This window comes from Danio aesculapii, chromosome 14, assembly GCF_903798145.1.
Source record: "Danio aesculapii chromosome 14, fDanAes4.1, whole genome shotgun sequence".
NCBI lineage: Eukaryota > Metazoa > Chordata > Actinopteri > Cypriniformes > Danionidae > Danio > Danio aesculapii.
Genome location: NC_079448.1, coordinates 29,285,078 through 29,304,544, shown reverse-complemented (window position 1 = coordinate 29,304,544; position 19,467 = coordinate 29,285,078). Strand labels below are relative to the sequence as shown.

The 19,467-nt window shown below is 35.6% G+C and overlaps 1 protein-coding gene across 3 annotated transcripts in view; it reads left to right on the top strand.

The window, feature by feature from the left end:
- The window catches only part of pcdh11 (protocadherin 11), a 318,250-nt gene that overhangs the window by 10,532 nt on the left and 288,251 nt on the right, over positions 1-19,467 (top strand). For 2 of the 3 annotated variants that reach the window (XM_056472633.1, XM_056472632.1), the window contains exon 3: positions 3,987-6,473. In XM_056472633.1, the coding sequence (XP_056328608.1) occupies positions 3,987-6,473 (2,487 nt within the window). Of the gene's footprint in view, positions 1-3,986; positions 6,474-13,372; positions 14,996-19,467 lie in introns of those variants that run through there. The other variant, XM_056472634.1, reaches the window with a different exon arrangement.

The window sequence follows — 19,467 nt, the reverse complement described above, 5'->3', positions numbered from 1 at the left end:
CATGCATGGCTGGAGGAGTGCTTTCCATTAGAAGAGATTTTATCACTTAAAGAGAACCTCTTTACAAGTCCTATCTGGAGGCATGTGGATCAGATCAGGCTCATGGGATGAGGATATTGACTTTTCTGTTGTGGGTTCCACCCAACTCATTGTTATTTTTACCCTTCCATTTAAGCACTCTAACCTCACATTAAGAAAGCCGTTTCTCTCTTTTGAAACTATTTGTGTGTTTTTAATCACCCGGGACCTTCAGCATTGTCATTTTAAGATCGAAACTTAAGAAGGGATGTTTTGAAAGCGCTTTCATTACAGCAAGTCTCCATTGGATTGCTTATTTGGGAAGTCAAGGTCAGCGCTAAAAGTTGTTATCATTTCATTTCAATAATTCATGAGTATTTTGGTTTTCATCCATGTCTGATTCTGATTTGAAGTGGAAGAGAAACTAGCTCAGCTTAAATAATTTATAGAAAATGTGATTTTTATTTTATTTTTTAAGTTCTCACTTCTGCAGTTATTTCACTTCAAGACAATGAGAAGAGCCAGCCGAATGATGCATTAATGATCAAGGGCTGACAAGTAACATGTCATAAAGAGTTTCCATGAATATTACAACACAAAGGCTTACGAATGATTTTCGAGAAAGATATCATCCGCTTTGAACAAAGTAATTGTTGTGCCTCGAGTTGAACTGAAGGGTTCTGACACTTCTCACAAAAGGTTTGTTTCCCTGGAAACAATTGTCGTATATGAAATAAATAGTAATGATTATAACAATTAGCTTGAGAGAGTATAGATGCCCGTTTAACTGTACTCCCTTGAGAATCAGTCAGATTAAAGTGCATCAGCTTTAAGGATGAGTGGATAAGGTAAACTGATTTCTGTTAGTGTTTTGGACAGTAGTGGACACTGGGGAAAAGTAGCAGTTTCTAATTGCATTGCTGACTGTCAAGTGATTCCAGGTTTCATTTGTGCCTAATGTTTGGCTGATTCCTCAGCCAAAGTGTGACCAGGGATGCCTTGTGTTTGGTTTTAGTCAAATGGTGTTCATCTAATTATAGTAGGCAGTAAATATAAAATACAAATGCAAATATGACTACTTGGATACCATTACTACTACTGACATTATTATCATTATTATCATTATTATTAATGGTATTATTTTTATCATCATCATCATTATTATTATTATTATTATTATTATTATTATTATTATTATTATTATTATTGTTTTAATAATAATTATTATAAGTAGTAGTATTCATGTTTTTACATTTAATTTATTGTTGTTTTTATATTCTTGCATTTATACTGTTCTAATGCAGTGCAACGGTGCAAGGAAGTAAAATATTCAGTTTCCCAGTTGTTGATACTGAGTTCATTCTGAGTTGTTGCTGTAGAAGGTCATCTCATTGATTCATACAGCAGATACTTTGCCAGTCTGCAAAGCTGAAATAAACTCTAGGGTTGAACTATGCAAAATGAAGCTCACTGATGCTTAATATTCTACCGTTAAGATACAGTTCTCTTTGAGTTATTTATAACTGACATTACCTTCTTCTGCATATATTTCTTGATTGCACTAGACAACTGGGTTCAATTTAAGCGAGATTTTAAGCATTGTTTTACATCCAGTATCATTCCTTGTCAGTCTTTTACACTAATGGAAGCGATTCATCCCATGTGTCTCATAATGCTCTATGGGTCAGTTGGTATGAATATGTAGATTCTTATGCACTACCTGTATTAATTCCAGACATTTGTCACATCCCTTGGGCCTGTGATTCATGTTCTTTTGACTTTACCCGAGTCTGTTTGAAGATAATCAGAATTCCCCAGCCTCATTTTTATGGGCCTGGCTTGCAAAATTATGATTGATCCCCTTATTGCTAGCCATTTTAAAAACAGTCTCATTAGATAAAACATGTCTTATCTTATCATACTGTATAAGATGGAAAAAAAAAAGAAAAAAAGAGGTCTTCCGGCTAACACACATACATTTATAAATGACAAACCATAACCTACCTTTATTGTAACCAGAAGCACACCAAACAGATTTGTTTCTCACAGATTTTTCTGCTGATCCTCATATAAAATTACAGCAGTCAGTTTTGTTGAATTGCATTGCCTATATAAGGAAGGAGAGCTGCTTTGCATGTGCTAATATATGCAGGCATCCAAACTGTTACTTTCATAACCTTTCTGTGTTTAATGCTAATTATGTACTTGGATGAGTATTGATATGTGTTTTTGCATGTGTTGGTAGCACTGACAGTAGACCACAGATGGTCACAAAAGTGTGCCAAGAACTACCAAAGGGGGATGTTGCATGATTTTAGCATGTACAAAGCTTACTGTCAACCCAATATTTAAATTGTTGTTTGCTTGTGTGGTTATTATGCGGCTGCATGCAGGGTGCCAATAAAAAGTGTATTGTTAGAGCCAGACTAAATGATTCAAGATTACCCATGGCATGGGAAATGCATATACGTATCGTAATCACATTTGAAATATGTGCCTAGACAGAGTAATCTTTCCCAGCTTTATGTGCGGCAGGAAGCTTATCTCTTAAGGAAGTTGCTTTTTCTTGTTCTAGCATGAAAATGTTTTTGACTGAAAGAGCTTCAAAGAGCCTCTTTGTTTCACAAATGTGCTTGACTCTCATTCAGGCACTGTTCCCCTGTCTTCCTCGCTTACTAACTGCGGAAATCTAGAAAGTGTGCTATGTTTGCCTGTAGTAGTATGTAGCCTGATCTGTAATCATAAATATTAGGGCTAATTTTGGTAGGAAGGTAATTATTTTAAACAGTCAAAGCTGCTTTCTCATGGGGCTTGCATATGTATTTGTTTTCATGTTCCTCGGGCTTTGCTGTTGCCTAGATTTAGCTTTTTTCTGGGTTTTCCCTTTGCTTTAATCTGCGATGGTCTTGCAGTATGATTTAAATGGGATCTTATCTCTTTGACTCCTTTTCAGCTGCTTTCCTCACATATAAACTGGAAACTACAAAAGCTGTCTTTCGTATACTAAATCAGAGCCTTGGTTGTTGGATAAAACAATAAGTTGTGTGCAGCAAAGCAGAATACACTAGAGAATAATGCTAGAACTCACTGTTTCATTATTGTACGGCTATGAGATGCAATGTGGCTTTGTTAGTTGGTAGGAAATGTTGTTTCTGAATGTTAAATTTGCAATTGTCTGTCGGACTGGCAAATGGTTTACTTTTAGAAAATGTAAACTGAGCATGCTTATTAAGGCGTCAGCAAAGGTCAGAGCAAAATATATATTTCATGACATGTCAATAAAACATATTCTGTAATATTTCAAACAGGAATATGTGCATTGATTGATGCTCACCCATGTAAATGTGGAATGACACAAGGTAATGTCATCTCTAGCAAACAATTTTTGATTGTTTACCACATCTTAGACTTATTTACTTTGTGTGGAATCTGTTTTCACTGCATCGTTTATAGGACATGTTTTAGTTTTCAGGTGCTTGATGGAACTGTTTACACTATAGGGATCCAATGTTTGCTTTATAGGATCATATCCCCCGGCCAGGCTTTTCGAGTAAATATTTTGAAGACCTTGTGCATTTTCTCATAGGATTAAACAACTTTAACCCCAAGGTTTAATGCGGGAGCTAAAACCAACATCTGTTGAAAGCTAGAATAAATGACTGGCTCAAATACATCAGTATTTGTATGTTTCTTACATGTGTTTGTGAAAAGTGTCTGATGGATTATCATAACATGTATTCTCACATAAATAGGAAAGCAGGAAAAATAGTAACATGTGCAAAGATAAAAACAGCAATATACATAATGACTGAGCTTTGCGAATTAGAAGAAAAAAGTACTATGCCATTATTAGTTTTAGCGTTAACATCAAGTGGAGGTCTCTTCCTTGCTGATGTTTGGGTAATGATGATGTTTTTGCTCAAATATACTACATAGAGTTTACATTCTTTTTTATGTATGTTTTCCAGAGTGTGAGTGAATTTGGCTTGGACATCATCGAGACACCTGAAGGAGACAAATGGCCCCAACTCATAGTCCAGCAGAGCCTTGATCGAGAGACGAAGGACACCTTTGTGATGAAAATTAAAGTGGAAGATGGTGGCAACCCTCCAAAGTCCAGCACAGCCATTCTTCAAGTGACCGTCTCAGATGTGAATGACAATCGGCCGGTGTTCAAGGACAGCGAGGTGGAGGTAAACGTTCCAGAGAATGCCCCAATGGGAACGTCTGTCACTCACCTCCATGCCACAGATGCTGATCTGGGATCCAATGCTCAAATTCACTTCTCCTTCAGCAACCAAATATCCCCTGCCACCAAACGACATTTTGCTATTGACAGCACAACTGGACTGATTACCGTCAAGCAGCCGCTGGACAGGGAAGTCAACCCAGTGCACAAGCTTATAGTTCTAGCTAGTGATGGAAGCTCTACACCTTCAAGGGCTACAGTGATAGTCAACGTGACAGACATTAATGACAACGTTCCCTCTATAGATACCCGTTATATAATGAATCTTGTAAATGGCACTGTGCTGCTGTCTGAAAATGCCCCTCTTAACACAAAAATAGCCCTAATTACTGTGACAGACAGAGATTCAGATCTGAATGGTAAAGTGACATGTTACACTGATCATGATGTACCTTTTAGATTGAAGCCGGTCTTCAATGATCAGTTTTTACTTGAAACTGCTGCACCCTTAGATTATGAGACCACTCGAGAGTATGCAATTCGGATAGTTGCATCTGACTCTGGGAAACCTCCTTTAAACACTTCTGCTATGGTGCTGATTAAAATCAAGGATGAAAATGACAATGTTCCTGTTTTTCCTCAGCCTGAAATCCAGCTGTCCATCCCGGAAAACAATGACCCTGGCACACAATTGATAAAAATCAGTGCAACAGATGCTGATAGTGGTTCTAATGCTCTTATCATTTATAGTCTTGGCCCAGATGCTCCTGATGGGTTTAACATAGATTCTCGATCTGGAATTCTTTCTGTTGTCAAAAGGCTAGATAGAGAGAAGCAGGAGAAGTATTCATTCACAGTCATTGCAAGGGATAACGGTACCATTTCTCTTCAAAGCAACGTCACTGTAAAGCTAATAGTCCAAGACCAAAATGATAACAGTCCAGCCTTTACCCATCCTGAGTACAACTTCTATGTGCCTGAGAACCTTCCTTTGTATGGGACAGTGGGTTTGATCACTGTCACAGATGCAGATGCTGGCGACAATGCAGTCGTCACCCTCTCGATCATTAATGGGAAGGACAATTTCATAATTGACCCCAAAACTGGGGTGATCAAACCAAACATTACCTTTGACAGGGAGCAACAGAGCTCCTACACATTTGTTGTCAAGGCTGTGGATGCAGGTCTAATGCAAACCACCTCATATGCCAAGGTCACCATAAATGTGGTTGATGTGAATGACAATCGACCAGTGTTTGTCATCCCCTCCTCAAACTACTCCTATGATCTAGTACCTTTAAACACCAGCCCTGGATCTGTGGTGACCAGAGTGTTTGCCATAGATAATGATACTGGGATGAATGCTGAGCTCCAGTATAGTATTATTGGAGGGTCACAGAGAGGACTGTTTACCATTGACAAAATGACAGGCAACATTACTCTGCAGGAGAAGATTGTAGCAACAGACCAAGGTCTCCATAGACTGGTTGTGAAGGTCAAGGACTTGGGGCAGCCAGAGTCCTTACATGCAATTGCCCTTGTCCATTTGTTTGTGAATGATACAGTCTCTAATGCCACGCTCATTCAGGAGCAACTACGCAAAAGTTTAGAGACTCCTTTGGAGCGGAACATTGGGGACAATGATGTGACACCCCAGACTAATGGCTATGTAATTGTCGTTATTGCCATAATTGCTGGAACTATGACTGTTATCCTGGTAATCTTTGTCACTGCTTTGGTACGCTGTCGACAGACACCAAGACACAAAGTTGTTCAGAAGAGCAAGCAAAGTGGGGAGTGGGTTTCACCCAACCAGGATGGTCGGCAGATTAAAAAGAAAAAGAAGAAGAAGAAGAGGTCACCAAAAAGTTTACTGTTGAATTTTGTTACCATTGAGGAAACCAAGTCTGATGACCCTACTCATGAACACGTCAATGGCACCTTAGACCTACCTGTTGAACTTGAAGAGCAGACAATGGGAAAGTACAACTGGGCTACCACACCAACTACCTTCAAACCTGACAGTCCTGACTTAGCCAAGCACTACAAATCCGCTTCCCCTCAGCCAACATTCCAGATCAAACCAGAGACCCCTGTGGCTCCCAAGAAGCATCATGTCATTCAGGAACTCCCACTGGACAACACATTCGTGGTGGGCTGTGACTCACTTTCCAAATGTTCCTCCAGCAGCTCCGACCCCTACAGCGTTTCAGAGTGCAGCTGTCAAGGGGGCTTCAAGGCACCTGGACAAATCCACACCAGACAGGTAATTCACAACTTCCTTTCTTAAACCACTCGCTGCTCCAGCTCCCATTTGTACTGTCCTTCTGTTAGAAAGATGTGGAATGGAGGGTGGCAGCCGCATGTGCTGAGCTTCACCAAGGGCTCAAAGGTGCATGCTTGTCAGGATGCAGTATGCAAATGAAAATCTTAAACTTATAAAAGTGCAAGGTTGTTGGCTCTATGGTTGTGTGTTCCTATTAGCAAAAAAAGGCATTTCACATTTGACTGAAGAAGACATGTAGGAAAAATCCCACAGTTTATCAACTGAATGAACATATTAGGAAGACTGTGACAAATAGCAAGATCTTGGATAGGGTTGATAATAGATGTTTTTTTTTTATCTTCTTCTCTTCCCATTCAGACATTCAATTCTAAAGAGCAATTATTAGCAAAACAACTTTTTGTGTGTACCAAAACCAAGACTGCTAGCTTGAGATTACAGCTATGTTTGTTCTTGATTGACATGCCAAAACCAAGCATGCTTGACAGAAAACCAAACAAGATAGGGTTGCGTTCCACTGGCACAGCTGAACAGATGCACACTGCTGAAACAATTGTTTCCCACAGAAATGGTTGATAGAACTCATTAGAGCTAAAACTTGTAACGTAGTAGGAGAAGGCTGATTATTTTTAAATAGAATTCCGAACTCAGTCCAAAGGAAACATTATAAGTTATCTCTGAGGGAAATTGCAGGCATTAATGAGATGAAGGTTCATTTGAATACTAGTATTCTAGTCTATGGTTCCAGAGGAGATGTGCCAAATGCAAAATAGCTAATAAATAAAAGCAGGTGAGGGACATAAATGTAAATTGGGGTGGAGAGAGAGGTGGCCTCGCTGCGGCGATTGGTCTTTCTTGCAGAGTGGAAGACTGAGCTGTGCGATTGTAGGTCAGAGAGATCAAGGTGAAGACAGAGCTGTGGGACCGTGAGACTTAAATAGAAGCATATTCACTAATAGCCCGAAACACCATTCATTTTACCTATCAACAGTATGTTTTAATGACCATGCATCCAGTCTGGAGCGTAGCCATTTTCTCGCGCAAGGTTAGAAAGCACAGGACTGGGTTCAGGAATTGGCGGGTGTCCAGAAGCCTAGATTCGAACAAGACAGAGCATGTAGATAGTGATAGGAAACTAGATAGGACACCATCTACATGATCTGTATCCCCCCCTTTGTGTAGCATTCAATCACATATCTTGTCTTTTTTTATTTTTTTCATAATATCTTGTCATCCACTGTGAGCTCTTGTCCTTATTGAAGAAAATCCCCCTCTGCATATTTCTTACAAATTACAGTATATCCACTCAGATAAATTGTGCACATGGTAATTTAAGGTGACACCCACACATAGCTGATGCTCCATTTTCACCATGAGGCCTTTATTTTAAAATGCAGTTAAAAGCAACGCTCTGCCATGGTGCATTACACATAAGCCTGCTTACAAAGTGAGATTATGGCATGACACATAATTTAGGTTAGTTTGTAATTTGCCCTGCCAAAGTTTTCCTTCTGTGTCTGTATATGTTGAAATATGCAGAAATATCTGTTGGAGGTTTTGAAACCTTGCGTCAGATTCTCCTTAAAATGTCTGTGATAAAATCCTATTCAGAGGGTGCCTTGTACTGTCAATGCTATAGCTACTATAGAAATTCAATTCATGCTGTATTTGTAAAGAGTTTTTTTGACAGGGATATTCTGTAGTAAAAGAATACATTCTCAGTGAGCCACCCTTTCAAACTGACATTGACCCTTTCTTTGAGCAGTTCAAAACCTTCCAGGGCAGGTTTGGACCAGATCTTTCTTTGTTTTATATTCTTTCAATATATAATCTAGGGGGAAGAAACTAAACAAAGCAAAAAAACTACTCTTTAGTTTTGAAATATATTAACAGTGCACACCTTAGTGATATGTGTTATTTATGTACATCTTAAGGATATCCTGTGTCCTTTGGTAGATACAGACAATAGAAATGATTTAATAAACTTTAGGGAAAACAAGTTAGGGAGGTCTTGAATTAAGTGCTCTTTATCCATCCAATCATTTAATACAAAACAAATTAATATATATATATATATATATATATATATATATATATATATATATATATATATATATATATATATATATATATATATATATATATATATATATATATATATATATATATATACAGAAAAAAATCAATAGTCAACTTTATCAAATGAAATTAGTGTAGTTAACTCAGAATTTACTAAAAGTTAATTCTACTCATTTGAAAAGAGTTTTGAACTCAGTGTTGAAGAGTAAGTTCACGGTACTCATATAGATTAGTTTTTTAAAATGGTTTGTAGCAGTCGGTTTCCTCAAATGGTTTGAGTTGACTTAACTTATTGGGTTTTACAGTACTCAGTTAATTTGAGTTCTCTCCGTTTATTGGGTTTTACTGTGCTCCAATTGCTTAATTTACTCAAATGGATTAATTTCACAGTACTCATTAGGATTACTTTTTGATCTTAAATGGTTTGTTGCAATCAGTTTCCTCAAATGGTTTGAGGATTTGTGTATTTGATATTTATGTATTTATTTATTTATGTATTAATTAATTTATTTTATTTATTAATTTATTTATTTTTTGCTTTCATATATTGGCCAACATCTTCAGTGTTTTTCTTTTACTCAGCCATTGTGAACCACATCTAAGAAAGTAGCTCATTTCAAACAAACAGATACCGGAAATTGAAGTACTGAATCTGGAATATCAAATCAAGTCCTACAGTATACCCGCTGGCCCCATATTTGGTGCAAAGCTCTGTCTCCAGTTAGCTATAAAAAAGTGACACAAATGTCAGCATTACTTAACATTAGCGACCGCATCTTGAACATCATGTCTGGATTTGCCATGATGAATAGGAGGTAGAACATTTGGAGGAACCATTAAAGGATGCGCTTCTCCCAGGAAACACTCGCTGATGAAGGTCAATGGGATGCTTAGCAAAGCTGGAAATGATGTCAGCATCAAAGAGGAGCTTGTCAAAATGCAACATATTTATGGGCCATATGGCTCATAATATCATCATTGGTCCATTCTGTATTCTGTGCACCACCCCAAACCCCTTTCCCACCCCTTTCACTCAACTCTGTCTTTCTTTTATCTTTCACTCTTCCTCTTCTCAGACTGTGATTTTAGAGGTCAGTCCCTCCGGGGGTGGTGGGGTTGTGGGGATCCTCTCTGAAAACACACTTTAGTTGTGGCAGATCAAGCTAACTCTGACGTACTTGACTGATCCCTGGCAAGGCTATGAATATGCACAAACTCTAGTCGAATCAAACACTATAAGACCTCTATATTCAAAGCAGGGGTATATTTGAGGTCAGTAGCTTCGTCATTCTAAGCTGATGTTACTTGCAAACCCGTCTCCATTTGGATTGGTATGAATATGCCCTAGCAGGCCTTGCAGTCAAACACATTTTCTTTGCATCAGGCTTCATGGTACATTCAGCATTTCAAAAACATCATGAAATATGGGAGAGGATGTCCTTGAGCCCACAGTTTGTGCTCTCACCCACCCGCATTTCAATAATTCAAATTCTACTTCATTTTTGAATCTCGCCGGGTATAGGGCAGATGTGCCTAGATTTCTAAGCGAACACATTTTTTTGAACATGAAGTGATTGATATCTCTCTTGAATTTTTCTCCCTCTCTATCGATTCTCTCAAGTTGTGTCAAACTCCAGGCGATTTCTGCTGCGTTTAGCCAATCAGCAATTCTGGTGCATGTCGGCCTTTAGTAATATATTCTGCATGTTCATTTAACTCACAAGCTTTGAGTGTGTTTTTTTTTTTTTTTATAATAGAAATATTGACGAAATATTGCCCAAAGGAACAACTGATGTGATTACTCATTTGATCTTTAACTGACCTTTTTCATAGTTAAATGTATACTTTAATATGTTTCATACTGTATACCTCTTGTGAAAATAAAATTTCCACAAATTGGTGAAGTAATACTTCATCATCCTTTAGTGTGTTACATTTATTTATGCAAGTAATAACTTTTTCTGATCCCGTAATATATAAAATATTTTTCTTTTATTGCCGACAAATGGGTAAACCTAGTGCTCTGATGGATAATGGCAACATTTAATAATTAATTACTATTTTGGGTCTGCTCTGTAATCTTTGTGATCTGCGCTGTGATCTTTTTTTGTTTAAGTCAAAAAAAGGTTCTTGTACTAACAATGCAAGATTTTCTTGTTGTACTGAATGAAATTTTAGTCATATATATATATATATATATATATATATATATATATATATATATATATATATATATATATATATATATATATATATATATATATATATCAGGGCTGTCAAATGATTTAAAAAATGTACTAATTAATCATGCTTTTTTTGTAATTAATCATGATTAATTACGGAAAGCCATATTTATTACAGAAATAAAAGCACAGGCATGTAAGTGCCATTTGAATTTCAAAACAATCAATGCCAATAATAAAAAAAAATGATTTCCATGTTGGATTCTAAGTGGACTACAAAAAAAAAATCCAAAATACAGGCATTGCAAATATGGAAAATGGAAAATTATTATAATAATAAAGTATTGAATACAAACAATTGTAGTCCTGCTTAGTCCTCCTTAACATTTTGCCAGTTGCTAAGACAGTCCAGACTATTGACATTATCTGGGGACAATGTGGCCAAGGGGTCCATCAAAGGCAGGTTCCAAAGACTATAGACTTCTTTCAGGGACTTTGGTCACACCATCTCTAAACATTTAATTCTGACACAGCAACGTGAAGCAGACGCTTTTCAAAAGTTACCAGTAGGGGGAAAACACGTCGAAATTAATGAAACATTTGAGGGTGCATGGAATCAACTTAAAGGAAGAGAAATGGGTTGTCAGCTAGCAACATCATCTGGCACTTTCACTGATTACATTTACATGGACACCAACACTCCGCTTTTATGATTAAGATAATACTGATTAAGAGTCTACCATGTAAGCAGCTATTTTTGATTACCTTAAAGGACCACCCGAGTCCAGAAATCCAGAGGTTTTTCTTTCCGTTCGCAGGAAACAATATGTTGCTGAATGAGAGTGAACTGCTGAACTGCAGTTAAAGTCGAAAGATCAAAAATGAAACACCCGAAATTGCATGAAACTCTGGGGAAACGCTGTATAGCCTGGTAATGCAACATTAATTGTTTTAAAACTTTCCTTCTAAAAGTGCTTTCTTGGTCTTATCCATAATTCTTTGCACATTAAACACACGTCGGCCACAACAGAAAAAAAAAAAAAAAACTGCTACTCTGTCAATTGTGTGCATTTTTTAACGCGTTAAATATTTCAAATTGACCACATGCGTTAACACGCTAATTTTGACAGCCCTAATATACATTGATATTTTTTTTTTTTATATACATTTTTTTTTTGATAATATTTTTTCTCGTGGAGAAAGTCTTATTTGTTTTATTTCGGCTAGAATAAAAGCAGTTTTAAATTTTAGGGACAAAAATATATAACAAAGCTTTTTCCTTCTAAATGCAAAAATTTTAAATGAAATAAAATCAACTGTTCTATAGACAGCTAACTCTTACCGTTTTGATTAGCATTGTTTCTTTTAGGTTGTGAAGTTTAATTCACAGAATTTCTACAAAGTATGTTGTATACTGTGAACTCACATCCATAACGCATGTTTATTTTCTGCATATATATATATATATATATATATATATATATATATATATATATATATATATATATATATATATATATATATATTTTAAACATGAATAATAATAATAATAATAATAATAATAATAATAATAATAATAATTATTATTATTATTATTATTATTATTATTATTATTATTATTAGCAGTAGTTGTAGGAGTTTAAAGGATTCTGGGATATTAAATGAAATTAATATTTTACTGCAAAGAAAACATTTCTTAGTCTAATTCCAGCTTGTCAGTTGTGGTAATCAAATGCTTATATGGCCTAAAGTGGAAATACATAATTGAGTGTGAGGTAGTTTTGATTTTAAGTTTAATAATAATTTACACTGAAATAATTATTATTTTTTTTTTTTTTATTTCACACAGCAACCTAAATTCATTATATATTGCACATTTCATCAGCATATGTGTTTCCTGGGAAATGAATCATGGCCTTGACTTCACTAGCATCTCGTTCACCAGTTAAGCTGCGCTGTAGCTCTATAATGTCACTTCTGGCAGCTTGAAAAGTCTCCTAAGTCACTTAATGTTCATTTGGCGTTGCTGAAGAGGGAATCTATAAAGAGCTTTGAAATGGTACTTTCCTGTTGCACATACCCATTAGATTCACTCTTGCTTCGAGATGTAGATTTTTATGATTTTAAGAGTTCGTCCTACAGAAATAACAATGAAGTGATTAGCTGAGTACTGCATACAAATGTATTTCATCTTATTTTATGTTCTTTTCGAAATGTAAAACTCTACAAAGGAATGTTTTATAGTCACATGAGCCTCCTGTTGTCATCACTGAATGAGTGTTGCTGTAGTGTGGTGGGTGAAACAAACAAACAAAAAAAAGAAAACAGAAAGAATTTGGTTTACCTGCATGCACTGACTAGTCACTTTTTACCCATTGATGGCACACCCAGCATTCTTCAAGGTAAATCTGCTGAGATAAAAAAATAAATGAAGACACACTTTTTACCTGTTCCTTGAAGAATGCTATTTCTCTCTCTCCATGTATGCACGTGAATGTATATGTCCAGAGAGAGAGTTGACTTCATTATCATCTTACACAGTTGCATACTGCAGCTTAGCAAGCCAAATGATTTTGTAACTACAATCTCCCTATATCTGTCTGTCTCTCTATATTACAGGAGACGGCACTGAAACCACCACTCTATGGCACACTCTGTGGCACAGGTACAGCTCGCTCCCACAGGATAAAAATCAATCTCTAGCTGCCATTTCCTAAAGAGAGGGAGGGAGGGAGAGGAAGGCACTCACTGAAGAGGTGAAAACGCGAACTGTACAGATTCTCCAGCCTCAAATGAGTCCTAGACTAATTTAACCGTCCGAAAACTCTGCTTGTGACTTGTAGGAGGTTTGAAATGCTTTCTTTTTGAACCCTTTGTCCTCATTCACCGGTCGCACCGAATAGGGCACAAGAGACACCTCCACTATGCTTATCCAAATGGAACATGAATACAGCAAAGACCTCTGTATAGGATGTTTATATATAGATATGTATTTATGTATAGCAGCAGCACAGTCCTTGTCGTCTGTGTGTCTATTTATTGATTTTGTTCACTGATTGACACAAAGTTCCTCGAAGCTTTGATGTGCCTGGTGGTTGTTTCTGTTCTTTTCTTTCAGTTCTTTCTTTTCTTTCTTTTCCTTGTTCAAACTTTCGCTCAAATGCTCTGACTGTTTCATTTTCTCATTCCGGGCCGGTTTTTTCGGCGGCAAACTGATTGCGACGGCTGTCCTCCTGTCTCATCGCTTGTTAACACTGAAATGCATGGCCCTCCGTAGGAGGTACCAACACCGTTTGATTGCGTCCACATTTGGGACGTTGACGATTCTAATAGAGCCCTAATGCTTTGCACAGCTGCAATCATATGGGACATCGTTCCCGCTTCCTAATCAAAGAATCCCCTTGTACGTGGTAGAAAAGGGACACCGGGTCTGACCTTATATGTTGTCTGTTGTAGTCTGCTTTTACCAGAGCCAATATAACCTGTGAGATGTATTTATATGATTTCGAATAGAAAGCCTCCGGCAATCTGTCAAACGAGATGGTAGGTTTTAGTTACATCACCTGGGTGTTTGTATATTCTGAAACTGACATGCTATGTATTCATACAGCCAAGATGAGAAAAAAAAATACATATATTAAGTAGAAAATACAATATTGAGCACGACTATTCCGATTTTTGTGTCAACAGCAATAAATTTACAATCAAACAAGAACTCACCCTACATGAGCACTTTAAAGTCATGATAATGAGCATCCTACAGCTGAAGCTGTAGTCTTTTGTGAAACTTACCAGTTGGATATTTTCGTCCTGAATGACTATTACATCACTAATAAATTGCTTCGATGGATAGCACTTTTGTTCAAGCCGCAATTTACTCCTTTTTAGCAAATGGATGATTTGTAGAATTGTCTTTGGGCCCAAATGTTTGACCTCCTATTCCTGCGGAGGTATCAGATGTCTTAATGGTGTCAAGTGTAACGCTCTGGAGTAGGAAACACAGAATGACTCACACATAAAACTGTAGCACTGTGCAAGAAACTATTAGATATGACTAGATATTTGCGATAGACAAAGAAAGAGATGGGAGAAGAAAAAAAAAACACAAAACAACCTTTAATGTAAGGGAGATGGTCACATCACTTTCATTCTATATGAAGCACCTTACATTATCTTTGTATTCTACTTTGATTTGCCAACCTGTGAAGTAAACTGTATATAACTGTTTTATGTATGTTTGAGCTTTGGAAGTTTATTAAAGTCTTTTGCATTGTTCTGGACATTTCCATGCGTCATTTATTAACCAAACAATTTCACTCTCATATAAAGTGTGCTTCAAAAAAATCTGTCTGTTTTGTACTGTACGTTTTCTGCATCATTTAATAACCAAAAGATTTCATCTTCATATACAAGGGGTTCCTAAAAATCTATGGAAAAGGTCTTTAAATGCTTTATTTCCAGATTGTAATATTTAATATTAATATCAATAGTTTAATATTCAAATATTATTATTGCTTTTAAACGCATCAACATTTTACTTGAAACAAAAGGTGCACTGAGCAAAAAAAAAAAAAAAAAGCTTAATTTTTTGCTGTTAACTAGGTGATGTATATTATTATCATTATATAACATAACATGTATATTATTATTAGGGCTTGACATTAAGTCACAATTTTGTTGTTGGGAAAATATTTTATATTCATAAATTTGCCTTTGACGTGCTAAAATGACTTGATTTAGATCTTGTATTATGTCCACAGGCCTCCTCATTCACTTAACTTTTTTGTGTGTATGTTGTGTATGACCTTGCTCAGTGAGCATAAGAAAATGGGTTGTGGTTTCATAGTGTCGCATTGCAATTATTTATTATTTCACATGACGTTTCAGGGCTCCAAAAAAAGGATTTAAGTATTTATCTCTGACCACACCAAAAATAAATAAAACAATAAGTATTTCTTAGCCACAAATTTTAAACAATGTGTCAAAACAAGCAAAATAAAGTGTATACAGTCACTGTTTAATTCAACAAAACCTTTCCTAAAAAAAAAAAATAAATAATAATAATAATAATTATTATTATTTTTATTATTGTCATGTATCTATGTTAATGTTAAAAATGATAATTAAACCATATTTACCAAAATAACTGTAAGCAAAAGAAAGCAGGTGAAAAACGTGGTAATAAAAGGATGATCACGCGCACACGCTTAACATTAGGTCCATTAATAATCTGTTCAAAGATTGGTTAAAGAGATGCTCGCTGCTCCTTCAGTATTCACCTGCTTTCTTTTGCTTGCGCGAATACAGTTATTTTTGTCAGTCGTGCTGCTTCTCCATTCTTAGATTACATTTGCATGCCATACTAATTGTCAAACACTTATCTTCTAAAAAAAACTACAATTTAAAAATGATTTCCATATAACCAGCCAAAGTGGCTCGTGGGGGTGCCTGTCTGAGCCACCACAGGTTAAATTTACCTGCATTGGTGGATTGGCGGGTCAAGACCCGATTATGATTATTATTATTAGTAGTAGTAGTAGTAGTAGTAGTATTAGTAGTAATAAATCAACCATGATTCTGTCACATATTTGTTATTTTTCCAGCGAAATATTGCTTATTGTCTATTCATTAATGTCTTTTGTAAAATATATATATTTTTTGTTGTATTTTTTGTTGTGCTTCATACAGCTAAAATGCTATTGTGCTTTAATTAAAGCCAAATTAGCTCTTAAAAACCCAAGCATCCTCTACAGTCTGTGCATAAGTGTATAAATTACGCAACCACATTTATTTACCCCAGTTATGCAAGTGCACTGGAATTCATGCATCTTTTGAAATATAGCTTTTTACAGCACTGAACAATTACAATTTTTAAGCTTCAGTGATCACACAACTGTATTTCCTCAACACTTTTTTTCTTTTAGCAGGCCCAAGAGTCAGCCATTGTTCCCATGTATGTGGTTTCAAAGCGGCTGTTCCAGAAGTTCACATAAAAGAAGGCAGAAACGAGAGGCGCAATGGAAAACAATTTAATTGCTTATCAAAGTTACTTTAAATTGCAAGACTGGAGAGCTAATCATTTCCCTTGAGGGAAATATGTCCTTGGTGATTAGAGAAAACGGTGCACATGCACTACGATGAGCTTGTATCTATTTTTTTTTCCTTAGGTACTGTGCAAATGTCAACTTGCTATTAATATCGCAATGCAAATTCTCAATGTGCTAAACTCTGTGTACATTCATGTTAGCGTGCGCACTTCCTTAATATCACCACAACACGTTTGCTCTTTCTTCAAAAACGATATTGCTCATTTCTAGATAAAACGTTGTAGATAAATATAAAGCCATGATTTGATGATGAAATGAAAGAGATCATGTACAACCAGCATGGTACTGTTTCTTTTAAACAATACAACTGTAAAGAGTGCAACATATATATTGAATTAATATGATTTTACTAAACAGTAATGTTTGGCACAAGCAAGTGATCAATATGTCATTGTAACGTGTTTTTGTTGAAATATTAGTTCAGCTTATTGAAATTTCTACTTTTCTTGATGTCTTGCAATCTAGTTTTAAGTCGATTTAATGTAATGTATACATTGACTTGTAATGTTAACTCAATTCAACTTTATTTAAATGTAACTATAAGTTTACCAGTATTTATTATATAGTTAAAGTCAAACACATTTCTAAACATAATAGTTTTAATAACTCATTTCTAATAACTGATTTCTTTTATTTTGCCATGATGACAGTACATAATATTTGACTCCCTTTTTTTCAAGACACTAGTATTCAGCTCAGTTACGTTTAAAATAATTGGGAAATTAATTAGGTAACCCTAGGCAGGTTAGGGTAATTAGGCAAGTTATTGTATAACAATGGTTTGTTCTGTATACCAGGGGTTCCTGCCACGATTCCCAAAATAACAATGCCAGTGACTTGTGACCCCAAAATTCCTCGAAGGTGGTTATACAGTAAATATAAAACATTGCGTACACAACAATACGCCTACCCCTATGTAAGCACAAGCATATTGACAACACAAAAATTGTCTAATAACAACCATATGATTTTTATAGTCATTTATTAATTTGTTTAATTTAATATTAACATTAACCTCACCTAAAGAGACTGGTGGACACAATGTTTTCAGCACAAGTCTATTCCTGGTTTTATTTTGGAGATTACCACTCAGAGATCATTCTCAATGTTCAGTTGTGGCCTGTATTTGTTTGTAATGTTTTTGATTGCCATAAAGGTTCCAGAAAGTTTTACCTGGTGCTATAAAATCAATCTGCTGCAGCTGACGATATTGAAACTGAAAAGAGTGATGGCTTTTCATTTGCATGTTGTTGTTTTTATGTATTCGTTAACTACTATTGTTATCTGCTGTGGGTTTTGGATAAAATATGGAAATTTTAATAGTTTAATAACATTTATTTGACTTTTGGAAATCACCAAGCAATCCTCTGTCATTGTCCCGGGACCCCCCAGTGAATCTCACTTTGGGAACCACTGCTGTAGACTATCGAGAAAAAAAAAGCTTATGGGGCTAATAATTTTGACCTTAAAATAGTTTTTAAAAAATTAAATAAAAAATAAAACATAAAAAAAATAAAATAAATAAAACAAATAAGACAAAAATGCAAAAAAAAAAAAAAAAAAAAAAAAACATCAAACAGGGGCTAATAATTCTGACTATATATATATATATATATATATATATATATATATATATATATATATATATATATATATATATATATATATATATATAGTCTATATATATCCTATATATATTCTGACTATATAAATTCAAGGGTTCCCCAAGGAACGGGTTGTTTAAATATGAAGCTTGAGTGCAATGTAAGTTGTTGGCAAATGCACAACTGTAAAAATCACTTTAGCGGTTGTTTGAGAGTAAGGAGGAAAAAGGCTGCAGGACTGCATGATATAAAAGACTATCACATTTATGTAGAAAAATCTGTTGCTTTGTGCCACTGCAGTGTTAAGTGGTCATTATACAAATGCAAAATGCTGCAATCGACCAATCACAGTCAAGTATCCCAGTGAGTTTTACTGTCTTTGAATTTAAAGAATGGGCAAAAATCTTCCAACAGATTGGCCTCCATCTGCTTGCAAATTATGTTTCTTAAAGATATGTAATTTAGCCATTGTTATTCATCAAACTGACTGTGACAGCTGAGGAGAGTTTTTTTTTTGCGTTGGCTCTGCTTGATTTGTGGCATTGAGCTTAAATGTATTATTTGTTTGACAGCATTTAGAGGAAGGCGAATTCCCATTGTATTGCATAGAAATGGTTGCTGCATGTGATGGATTATGAGGCACCGTGTGGTGCACAAAGCTGACATACCTGTACTTCTGCTTATAATCTAATAAAACAAACTGTCAATAAGGAGTCTGAAAGTTACAGGCGTATAATAGAGATGCCTCAGGGATTCAACGCATTAACTTAGAACAACCTTTAGCAAGTGCATTCACTGTATGGAAATCCTTTACTCACAAAATTAGACATTTGATACATTTTAATAAAAAAAGCTAGAATACCTGAAATTGATCAAATAATACTATGATTTATTTAGAAGATGAATTTGTATTCAAAACTGTATTTCACACATGCTGTTATTCCGAACATTTTATATACCAAATAATTAGTTTTGAAGTCTTGTGAGGTTTGTGTTCTGTTAT